The 13,128-nt window shown below is 35.2% G+C and overlaps 1 protein-coding gene across 2 annotated transcripts in view; it reads left to right on the forward strand.

Moving 5' to 3' along the window:
- Window positions 1-768: 768 nt before the first annotated feature.
- The window catches only part of LOC149787969 (glucose-6-phosphate 1-dehydrogenase X-like), a 58,879-nt gene continuing 46,519 nt past the window's right edge, over window positions 769-13,128 (forward strand). For both annotated transcript variants that reach the window (XR_016424127.1, XM_089974242.1), the window contains exons 1-2: window positions 769-1,067; window positions 8,017-8,054. Coding sequence is in view for 1 of the 2 variants with exons in the window: in XM_089974242.1 (XP_089830368.1) it covers window positions 969-1,067; window positions 8,017-8,054 (137 nt within the window). In the remaining variant the exon portion in view is untranslated. The remainder of the gene's footprint in view (window positions 1,068-8,016; window positions 8,055-13,128) is intronic.

Genomic DNA, 13,128 nt, shown 5'->3' on the forward strand with positions numbered 1-13,128 from the left:
TTGTTACATATGTAAATACCTTTTCTACAATAGGGAGTTGTTTCTTTTTTACAGATTCAAATCATTTTAATTTCCTATATGTAAAGTACTTTTTGTTATGTGTGAAAAAGAATTCTAAATAATTAAAATAAGCCTTTATTTCATATGCTTTTTCACATATGTGAAAGGATTTAAACTTCTTTGAAATAAAGGCATATTTTACGTTTTTGTATGTAAAATTGTAATGCAAGTAAATTTCGTTTCTGCATTTGTAAAATGAATAATTTATTTCACATGCATAAAAAAGGATTTTAATTCTATTCTGTATATGTGAAATCTATCATATAGATTCTATGAAGTTTTTCGCATATGTGGAAAAACCAATTTACATGTGACAAAGTCTTGAAAACACAGTAGCGTACTAACGGGGGTGGACGGGGCGGTTGTCCCTGGCGCCAGAGGTCTTGGGGCGTCAAAACCCCGGGCGCCAGAGATCTCGGGGCACCAACACCCTTTGGGCATCATCATCGTCGTCCCGGGCAACATTTACTCTTAGTCGCCACTGTTCACATATGCGAAATAAAGTCCAGTTGTTTCACAGATGAAAATTTAATTTCACATAAATGAAAAGGAGGATAAATACTTAAACAGCTTGACATAAATAAGATGCCATTTAACTTCTATCTTCGTGTAAAACCATCAACATTGTGTCGTTATACAAGTATTCGTTTCGTCAATGAATTCAAACCTCATTTTTAATATCGCCGATTTTGTCCACAGAGCTATTGGCCCATCGTTACGGGATTTTCCGTGGTGTGTGTTCTGAATTGTGACTTAATGTACATGTCAAACTTCCTACTGTTGGTAGAATTGTCGTGTGACCACTGGTGCCAAGAAGTTAAGGGTAGTCCGTCGTGTTTCGAATCTCAAACTGACTGACAGTCAGTCACTTGTGAACAAAACAGAAGCTGTATCAGAAATTTAAAAAAATGTCAGCAAAAGCACTCGACCCTTTGGCTCGCTTAAAAGAGGGCCTCGAGTTTGATGGTGGCGGAGCCACTCATGTGTTCGTCGTGTTTGGCGCATCGGTAAGTGAATTAAACAATGAAAGAAGCCATACTTATGTTTGATGTTAATGTTTTAGGAAGTTGCATTGTTGCTGTCAATTACTGCACGTATTCACCCGAGCAAGATCATTGTTTGTTTTTGTCATTTTTTTTAAAACAACATTTTTTTTGGTGTATGTGTGTGTGTGTGTGTGTTTACTTTAATGCACTCGCTTATAATTCGAGTCAAACTGCAAATAACAAAGATCTTGTTCTGCCGTAGCATAATGCGCCTGCATATCAGGGTCTGTGTTGCTTGTTCTACTGATTACTCCTAACAAACTGCTCAGACCCAGATCTGCCCGCGCATCATGCGACGACAGATCTGGGTCTGTGCAGTTTGCAGTTGGACTCGACTTATACTTGAGTACAGATGGTATACTGTCTGCACATAAGCTATTTCATGCAGTTTATATAAAATTCAGATGTTAGAGCATTGGCAACTGTTATACACTTTCAAAGAAGTTTTTTGGGGATCATCAGGGGTAAATAGAATTTGCTCTTGTCTGAAGAGAAATATTTTAAGTTGTAGATTACTAAACTCCTAACTGAATAAATTGTGTTAGAAAATTTCTTTCTGGGTGGGGATAAATTTCTGCTCAAAATGAGAGGCCCAGACCTGTTTCTCAATTACCCAAGAACAATCAAAGAATAAAGTGTCATGGTTACACTGTCCTGAATTTTAACACCTTATAAACACAAAGAATTATACTTTAGGCAAGAGAGTACTTAATTTGTTTAGATAAGTACTGTCTGTACCCATGTATAAATTGAGTGCAGCTACAAATTGCATCGAGCCAGATATGCCATTGCATAATGTTCTGGCACATCTGGGTTTATACAGTTTGTTAGAAGTAATCAGTAAAATAAACAACATAGACCATAGCCTGCAGGCACAGTATACAATTGCAGATAAATTCTATATTTGCAGTTGAATCTGACTTACAGGTGCGTATATGGTGCTAACATGTTTACAAGAAGTTACGGTACAGTAAAACTTGTTCTTTAAATGATATAGGATAAATACATGCACATAATTTGATAATGGGTAGTATCAAGGTTATTTCTCAGGTCACTATGGAATATGTAGAAAAATACAATGACTAAGCACCTTTAGTGCCATTTGTTCAGTGTTCAGGTCATTAAGTTGTCACATCCCTTTTATTAGAAGAAAATGTGCGAGTCAGGTGTGAACAAAAATTGAAATCTGCAAGACATTTCGTCAAATTTTGTAAAATGCTGAGATTTAAGATGTACAGAATTTAAAAAAAATACAATTAATATATATACTGCCTGAGTCTTTAACAGTTTAATAAATAAATGTACCATAAATTAACGAATGTAACATGCATCCAAGTATTACACGCACTCATGTATTGCCTGCAGTTTTTTTGTTGTGTGTACAAAAAATATATTAGACTACCCATGGACATAAATAACCTGAAGGTTTTCGTAAAGAATAATAAACAACCAAAATCTGTTTTGGCTTCTTTTCATTATAAACATTGTATAAGATACTAGGGTATGTGAATCATCCTTTCTGCATACCACTGAATCCCTAAGCTGTCTAAATTTCAATCCATATGCTCCACTTGATAAAAGGACATACTGCAGCAGTGCCATTCCAACTGAACTGGGTTAATTCAAAATTACTTTCAACACGTTAAGCCGTCTCAACAAATCCACAAAAATGCTATGTGCTTTCTTTGTTGAATGCAGGAACAAAGCTTCACCTATCCGTTATTTCAAAAGCAATAAAATAATCAATTACCTGTAAACAATCACTATATAGCATGAACTACATGTTTTCTAATTTTACAGTAAACAAACATAGGGTATGGCAGCTTGGCCAAGAATAACACTGGCTACTATTTGCAATGGATTCCATAAATGTGAAATTCTTCCGAACGTCAACTTGTCTTGCTTGCAGTCCAAGTACAACAGTGAATCAGGCACAGCAAATTCTAATTATCAAAATTTGTATCACTCATGTTTTAATTTTATTGACATGATATATAGAAGTTCATATTCTAAAATGATATCTATGGCAGTTTAAGATTTTAGTAAAACACATCATTGGCACTCTTCATCAATTAATAAGTTGTTAATTGAGGATGCTGATTTTATTATGTTGATCTTGTGGTCTTGTTATTATATCATTTTTAAACTTCCAAGACTTTTATATACCCCTGTCCTTATATCATGATATTGGTATTTTATATACCCCTGTCCGTATATCATGGTATTGGGATTTTATATACCGCTGTCCTTATATCATGATATTGGGATTTTATATGCCCCTGTCCGTATATAATGGTATTGGGATTTTATATATCCCTGTCCATATATCATGTTCGTATCATATCATATCATATCATATCATATCGTATCATATTGGTGTTCGTTCATTTAAGAAGGATACAGACAGTTTGGGATGGGTGTTCTGTGTGTGCAATTCTTCCAGTAAGTTATTGTCTGCACATTTATTATTTTGTAACATTGCTTGTGTCATGTCTTGTGATGCAAGGTGTGCTTCAAAATTAGTACAATTAATTAATTATTAGACAAAATAATGGTGTACCCAAACAAAAATGCTGCAATATAACTTTACAGATACATGTTATTTCTAAATGAAATTACTACAGAAACTGCAATGTTGAATTCAATTTATATTGCATTTTCTTGCCACACCTAACACCATGTACTCACCTCCACCCCCACCCCCAGATAATGCAAACTTTGTTACATAAATGATGCATCATCCTGTCACTGCATGTATATCTGACCTTTGACACCACCCCAAGGATCCACTGGTGAGAACCAAGGCTGATACCACTTTTGCAGATGGTTTCCCTCAGGGCAGTGTAACTACAAAGTTTTGTGAACTTCCATGCAATGGTTTAAGTGACGGAGGGACACTGTGTGGGTTCAAGTCTAGGATTTGGCCAACGTGGGTATGTGAGAGATCTTGCCAGTAGCTTCTCATGGGTCATTGGTTCTTCCCAGGGTTTTCCCGGGTTCTTCCTCCACCATTAATACTGGCCACCATGCATAGCCTGTCGTGTGCTGAAAAATGGTGTTAAACCCCACAACAACAACAACAACAGAGGGACACACTGAGGGTAACTCAATATCCCATGTAAAAATGTCAGGATAATTTTGAAACATTCATGCCATGAAGGTTGTCAAGTTTATTTAAGTTCCCCAATCTCTCTGTGATTTGTATTTGCAAATGAACAAGACCATTTTAAATTTCAGAATAACTGCTAGGTTAATGAACACCTAATGACACCAAAATCTTAATACAGGGGACAGCTAGCATTTGTCATGGTCAAATGGTGACCCTTGAATCTACCTGTAGCCTGGGACAATATAAATAGATGTACATGTATACAACTGACCTGTAAATAAACTCAGTATATGGACTTTAATAAAGAGTCATGTACATGTACTGCATGGGTTATATCAGATTAAAAAAATTACATTATTTCAAAATATTACAGTTGTGGTAGTTATGTAGTGTACATGTGCCTCTATTTTTTGGGGTATTTTTGCACATAAAATCATTGAACAAATATTGTATTACTACTTAGTGAATTCTGTAAGTTTTAATTTGGCTTCCTTTAACATATATACAAAATTATTTTTTGTGTGCATGTTGATGATACAAGCAAACAACAGCAAAAAAGATCTATAATGTGAGGGTAGTATATATTACTGGATTTACATAATGGTATATACTCTACACTTGATGGGTGGATTTAATGGTCATCTTTGATTATGACCAATGCTCATGGCCATTGTCTTGGTCTCATTAGGCTGCTTAATCACTGAAAACTTTATTTTTTAGCTAAGTTTGCAAATCTTGATACATGTAATTTGTGTTATTTAATTTCCACTAACTTTTGGGTCTACTTTTTAGGGCCTAATTGGAGCTGAATATTTACCTAAATGTTTATGTCAAATTTCTTTGCAATAATTATGCGGAATTTCCAAAGAATATCTGTTCCCAATGCATAATTTGTTGAAGATTTTATCCCAACTTCAAAGGAAATTGAGTGGGCTAAGCCCTGTTTCGCTAGAAAAAAATCAAGTTAATCAACCACAGTGATTTTATACGTAATTTCTTACCTTACCAAACTTAGCTTATGCAAGACATACATACAGTTATCAGGATTGAATAAATCTAAAATTGTCTTGCATAAAATTAAGATTTTAAGATCTTACAGAAAAAATAGTATTGCTCAGCAGAACTTTGAATTTGTACCAGGCTGTTGGATAAAGGAGAAAAAAAATACGTGGGTCAGAAACACACACATTTGTTTTGTTGGCCTAATGGAATTGCCCTACCCTGCATACCACTGATTCTGTCTGCAGTGGCATTCTTGTTGCCATGAAAGGTTCAGGTTTTAGTTCAAGTTTTATTGTAAGTTCCAATGTCCCAAAACTCTCCACTTTGATATCCTTGCACCCCTACCCTTCATCTGACCTTCAGGCAGATCAAGGCAGTCCCTAACACTGGGTGGGTTAACTCTCATAATTTGTTGAATCGGGAAGTACTGCCCTGTCATATTCATGCACCCCAACCCTCCCTCTAGCCTTCATTAAAGTCAGAGTAATTAACAATAAAAACAAATTTGTATTAGGCAAGATTGTTATTTTTCAGTTGAAAGTTCCACTGTATAGTTGTAACCTTTCAAGGCTTGGATTGTAATATTAGGAAGCTGCCCCCTTTCAAAATATTAAAATTTTGCAATATTTCAAAATCCATGCACCCTTATACTCCTGGTTACAATCAAGAAAAGTTAGGGTCATTAAATATGATATTACATGTACATTTGTTTTAGGCTTTGGAAGAAGAAAGCATGATATTTCCTTTGTATTTCTATAGAGGCAGACTGCTCTGGTGGTTAGAGTGTCCATCTTGGAAGCAGGAGGTTGTGGGTTTTGATCCCAGCTGAGTCATACCAAAGACTTACAAAAATGGTACTAACAGCTGCCTCGCTTGGCACTCATCATTAAGAGGTTAGTGTTAGGACTGGTCAGCCTGGTGTCAGGATAATGTGACTGGGTGGGACATCATACTACATGTCTGTGGCATGATGCGCCAGTGCTGGACATCACTATAAACTGCCACACTGCAGACATCATAGTGATACGACTGAAAAATTGTTAAAGCTAAGTTAAAAGTCCTGATCACACGCACACTCTATAGAGGCAGGTGTATATCGGAATCCAGATGTCTCTTTATCTGTGCTTTCATCACATTATCTTGTAAATGCAACTAGATCACAGTTGTTGATGAATTGCTTTGAAACTTGAAAATATGATGATCGTGACCAGAAGATGCATATTTAAAAAAAAATACTATTCCTTCAGTTTCTGTTATTGGAACCTAATGCAGTGATAGGATCCTGTGAAAATCATTTTATTCACATTAATTTTTATACTATAGCATATACCCAGGTCTGCTTGCACATTTTGTGATGTCATATCTGTGAGTTTGATGAATGCTTTTTGGGGGTGCACTGTATATGCATACATTTTATAATTTGAACATGGGTTTTATAATTTAAACATGATTTTATGTTTGGAAATTTTCAAAATTGACACATGACCTGATCTTTTCTTATGCATGTCACTTGCTTGATAAGATACACCATCATCATCATCATCATCATCATCATCAATTACTTTCTTTACAGTTTTTTAAAAAAACGTTTTCACCAGAATGCTATTTAGTTCGTAGAATTTTGAAGAACATTACAAAAGTGTGTCTTCTCACAAATTTATTTCATAATTACATGTACTCCTATTTTTTAAACTGGGTCAGTTTATGGAACATTGCTTAAAACTTTATTGCAGAGTAAGCAACTCCAATGCCATGCACACAAATCAACATGTCACTTAATCGAGCCATTGAGATATACATTGCTAGAAAGTGAAAACTGTTACATTTGCCACATTTGAAAATTTGTATGGCTTTATTTTATGCAGTAGTGTTTTGTGTACCATTGAGTTAATAAACACAGAGGTGAATGAAAGGTACCCTACCTGTCTGTGAAAAGAACATAACATACCTGCATATGTAATTGATATCTAATTCTTTTAAACTGTCAGCAATTGAACTGGAATATTGTTTCAGTCATTGTGCACAATCATTCCGACTAAGCAGATAAGGTTTCCCCCTCACTTTTATGAGAAAATATCAGGGATTTTGTGATATGGGTTTGCTCTGTTGGTAGTATATGTCTTTTCCTTTAACAGTTCACACGTGTCCATATATCTGTTTACAATTACACGTACTTAACACTAAGTTAAAAATGTATTTGCCCAGTCTCAATGATGAGGGGTATTACTAAAGTGGGAGGGAGGAAATATTTAAAGGACTATTTAACCTGACTTGAGATACCATTTGTCTTGAGAAACTAGTTTCTTTTCCATGGACAGTTTTATTGATTATATAGTGTTATGACCTGGCATGAGAGACCTTATATTTTGGCATAAGGAGTTGTGTTTCAAGACAGGTTCTGTTGTATTGGGACAGTTTTTAGGATACTCTTCGACATTTGTGGGGGAAAAAAATAAGAAAAAAGAAACATCAAATTTGAGACAATTATATGCTAGGGTTTTGGGGTAATACCTATTCATATCCCTGGGGTGTTATGACTGCATAAACTGCATGGGTCAGTGCATATCAAAGGCTTCATATTGTCTAAGTATCCTTTACATTAAACAAAATACTGTTAATGAAAAGAAAATAATGACATTACAAAATTTACCCTGCCATCCAATGGGCACTTGTGACTGCTATGAAACACATTATAGTTAATAATAATAATAATAATAATAATAATAATAATTTGTAATAGTGTAATGTCAGTCATTTCATATTCACATTTTGTGTTACATTTGCACTTTATCATTTCAGGGTGATCTTGCAAAAAAGAAAATCTACCCTACTTTGTGGTAAGTTTGAGCAAATGTTCATGATTTTCCAGTAGTCCATTGTAGTATCTTCAGGACTTATTCAGGACTTTTTCAACACATTACCAGTTGATATCAGTATCACATGGAAACCTTCTAGCACCAAAACCAAGAACAGAGCAATTTAAAAAGAGCTTCCAATACTCTGGTACAGTTCTGTGGAACAAGCTTCCCCTACATGTAAAATCTGCTGAAAATATTAGAGTATTTAAGAAGAGATATCATGAGCATGTATGTGCTTCTAACAGATAATGGAATTTAGTATTTTAATACTAAACATGTTAAAAAAAACAGTAATTATTGCTATCTTCGTATAATGTGCATTGTTATACTCTCCTTAAGAGGGTCTCAAGGGAGAATAGTCCTTGACTAATGAGTCACCCACTATAAATAAAGCATTATTATTATTATTATTATTATTATTATTATTATTTTTTTTTTTTTAAATAGTTATTATTACTATTTTAAGCATTATTGGGACATGATGGTAAGATTTGACAAAGGTGTACTGAGACATGCTACATTGTACTTTAGTTTATCTTCTAAACGGTATATGTTAATCCACCTAGATGTATCCGTGAACATAGTGCATGCTTCATCTTGCTTTCCCAAGCTAATAGTAACACACAAACAGAATCCTTCATATGTGATAGGAACATTCCACACAAGGGAGAGAACTTTAAACTGAGTGTCTGGCACAAAATTCTGATTATGAGGATGAAATTTCCCTATCCAACAGCTACATCTAGTAGCTTATTTTTCTGACATTTCTTGGTAAAAGTATAGATTATTAACAAACAGGCATCCCACGCATACAGATAAAACATTCAGAGGACAAAATATCCATAAATTACTTTTGGGAGTATTTAGAAAGATCATTTGAGGTATGGTTTACACTGAAACATTTGGTATAAACTCAGAAGTCAGGTTAAATTGCAGGTAATTAATTGTAGATATTAAAACAATATAAATATACTGTAGCATGCAATTGTAATATGATGTGCATGATTACATCATACAAAAAAAGATGGCAGTAGGCCAGTCTGAATGCTATTTAAGACGATGGTCATGCCATGAAAGATTAAGATATTCTTCATTGGTGTTCTACACACAAAAAACCAGCACACATTTAGGAATGTGAGGAAAGTACCACATTTTCCAGCTTGTTGAAATTTAGCATCAGACCAAAAAGTTATCCTTAGTAAATACATTTTGGTCAGCATGAGAAAACTAATGCATTGCTAAGGTTTGCAAAGGGATGAGGCTATTTCACGGGGAATTGAAAACAACTTTAAACCACTGACATTATCACAGTAACTTAAGTGTTGTAAAAACGTGTGACTTGTTACTTAATCTCATTTAAAAGACCTTCAATCTTTTTCTGCAACCTGGCATGACTGAATTTTTTATTTTTTTTGCACATTAGAAATGCCATTTGTTTTTAGAAACAAAACTCCTCATTTTAGGTGCTTCAGAATAGATTTGTCAGCGAAACATATCTTGGGTTATGTCGATGACTTTTTGACACCCCTGACATAATCAAGATAACCAGTTTGACTGTATAAGCCAAAGTGTTGTAAAGTAAAATATTTGTGTGGTCTTATCGTTGCCTTAACATGGAACATTTTGTACAACCATGATTTTGATGTATTTGTCCTTGCATGATGATTGACCATATACAGTGAAGCCTGCCTATAAAAAACACTCTTTTTAGGGCAATGTCCTTTATATGAAGGTGAAATATGAGTAAACTTACAGACCTTGAAATAATTAAGGTTACCAGGGAATCAAAATTGGAATCCAAACAGAATGCAGAATGAAAGAAAACAAAATGCAGTATGAATGTAGATGAAATGCAGAATGAGCACAAAGAATGAATAGAGTTTGAAGGATACGGAGAATGGAAATGCAGAATGAGCACAAAGAGTGAATCGAGTTTGAAGGATATGAAGAATGGAAATGCAGAATGAGCACAAAGAATGAATTGAGTTTGAAGGATATGGAGAATGGAAATGCAGAATGAGCACAAAGAATGAATTGAGTTTGAAGGATGCGGAGAATGGAAATGCAGAATGAGCACAAAGAATGAAGCGAGTTTGAAGGATATGGAGAATGGAAATGCAGAATGAGCACAAAGAATGAATAGAGTTTGAAGGATACGGAGAATGGAAATGCAAAAAGCATAATAATGAATGATCAATGAAAATGAAATGTAAAGAGAATGCATTTCATGAATGGATGTGAAATCTTCCTACCTGAAATTTGGGCTGCTGAAGTTACATGGTTGAAACCCCTTGATTAAGAATTCAGATTCTTTGCACTGCCAAGTTTTCATTACATACAAGTTGTAAAATTATTTTAACAACTGCCATTGATATGATGACATTATCAGCAACAGTTGCATTTGTGCAGTTTCTGTTTGAGCAAAGCCAGATAAGAAATACAATTTTCTGACAATACTTTTACAACTATATTCATAATTTTTTTAAAGTTGTGGTTAAATTTAGATATCATAAATTTAGTGTGGTCTTTTGAATTTATTATGCATTTCCTATTTTATTAAAGCACGTTTTTAATAAGACAAGATAGTAATAACCCCCCTGTGTTTAATACTATCGAAACCAGAAATATTAACTTACAAAAATGCATCCAGATAAACAAAAATTAAAGGAAATGATGAATGACATCTTTAATTAGGGGCCTCAAGTGGCCGAGTGGTCTAAAGCGCTCTCCGTTATGGATCACTGCCATCTTACCTCTGTCTGCATAGGTTCGAATCTCTGATTCAGCCATGTGGGTATGTGAGAAAGCTTGCCAGTAGCTTCTCATGGGTCGGTGGTTCTTTCCGGGGTTTTCCCAGGTTCTTCCTCTACCATTAATACTGGCCGCCATGTATAGCCTATCGTGTGCTGAAAAATGGCGTTAAACCCTACAACAACAGCAACATCGTTAATTGCAAAATTGGATGCATTTCTGAAACCATAAATACAAACATTTGGGATGATTGATGAAATTGAAACAAAATACAGAAGAAATACAGAATGAATGCACATAAAATGCACACAAAATGAAGATTTGGTAAAATTACCCATTTCCAGGTCAGTAAGAAAAGGGGCTAATAAATGTTGTCCTGTATCAGATGGTGTATGCTAAGACATGTTTAACTATATATCATATCTAGGATGGGGTCACAGTCAAATGTCTTCTTCCAAAGGAACATAAATGCCTGTTCATTTCTGCCATAAAAGTTTAATCAATGTATGTGCCAGTAATGAATATATTTATTAATTCTTGACTTTATTTGTTCCATGTCAAAGATATATATATGTGCACCATGTTTCTCACAGTTCCACATCGTTAGTAATGTGGATTGTCTATGCCTTCAGGCAGATCCTGAAGTAACAGGACACAGAGTTTATCTGATGTATGACATGGCCAGTTTAAAATTATATTTATCATTGGTTAAAATTGTTATGTCATCAAAATCCTTGTATAGTTCCAGGTATGATAATTCCCTCTATTTCATTAAAAATATCCCCAGGGATTTTAATTGGGCATGCCTGTCCTTCCATTCATCCATCCACACATTAACTCCCTTGGGTATTAGTTTGATTCTTTCAGTTGAAATGGGTATGCATCATGATATTCATGAGGCCTTGGCAGGGTTAATTGTTTAGCATGAGACTTGTGAGGCCTTGTTTGCACAGTTCATTGTTTAGCATGAGACTTGTGAGGCCTTGCTTGCACAGTTCATTGTTTAGCATGAGACTTGTGAGGCCTTGCTTGCACAGTTCATTGTTTAGCACGAGACTTGTGAGGCCTTGCTTGCACAGTTCATTGTTTAGCATGAGACTCATGAGGTCTTGACAGAGTTCTGTATTTAGCATGAGAACCATGAGGCCATGGCAGAGTTCTGTATTTAGCATGAGAACCATGAGGCCATGGCAGAGTTCTGTATTTAGCATGAGAATCATGAGGCCATGGCAGAGTTCTGTATTTAGCATGAGAACCATGAGGCCATGGCAGAGTTCTGTATTTAGCATGAGAATCATGAGGCCATGGCAGAGTTCTGTATTTAGCATGAGAATCATGAGGCCATGGCAGAGTTCTGTATTTAGCATGAGAATCATGAGGCCATGGCAGAGTTCTGTATTTAGCATGAGAACCATGAGGCCATGGCAGAGTACTGTATTTAGCATGAGAACCATGAGGCCATGGCAGAGTTCTGTATTTAGCATGAGAATCATGAGGCCATGGCAGAGTTCTGTGTTATTTATTTAGCAAAGTTATATCCCTATATCATCAAACCTTTACACATTAGTTTTCACATACTGATCCCCTTAATTATCTTTGTAATTTAACAAAAACTTGGTACACCATTTGACTTCAAAGACCGTAGCTAAGTTTGATTGTTGTCATTCTACACCATCATTCCATTAAAGTAGCAGATTGTCAGATCCATCCACTTTATATTTCCCACACTAATTCCCAAAAATGTGTACTGAACTTCCATTAGTATGCAGTTTGATTGGGTTATACATCATTGTCTGGCAGAGTTGTACTGTTGCTACTGATTATTAGACATTTCCATTTAGTAGATTTACATCCCCAGGTTCATATTTGCCCAGATTCTTCTCTGCACACTAATTCCCTTTATTTGCTTTTCATGATAAGTCCGTTTGTCAGCTTTCTTTGTCATCATTTAGTGGGAGTTATAGGCCATGATTATGAGACCCACCCATTTGCATTTTACACAGTAGCAGCCTTATTTGATTTCAACCAGCTTGTTGTAGGTAGTTTGGTATTCATTAGGCTTTGATTGAGTTCCATGCTAGTACTGGACAGTCTGTGCTTTCAGATCATGAACTAAAGGGTAGAATATAATTTCTTAATTCCAACTTCATTCTTTCCTCATTAAAAATGTATGTCTTAGTTAATTATTTTGTCCATTCCACATTGTTAGTGATACTGCCAGCCTTCAGGAAGATCCATAACAAACACAACATAAAGTTTACAAGATGGTCAGGCAGGACAAATATAACAAGGGCATTTAAAA

Source organism: Sinohyriopsis cumingii, chromosome 11, assembly GCF_028554795.1.
Source record: "Sinohyriopsis cumingii isolate HCF-2022 chromosome 11, ASM2855479v2, whole genome shotgun sequence".
In the NCBI taxonomy this organism is placed as follows: Eukaryota; Metazoa; Mollusca; class Bivalvia; order Unionida; family Unionidae; genus Sinohyriopsis; species Sinohyriopsis cumingii.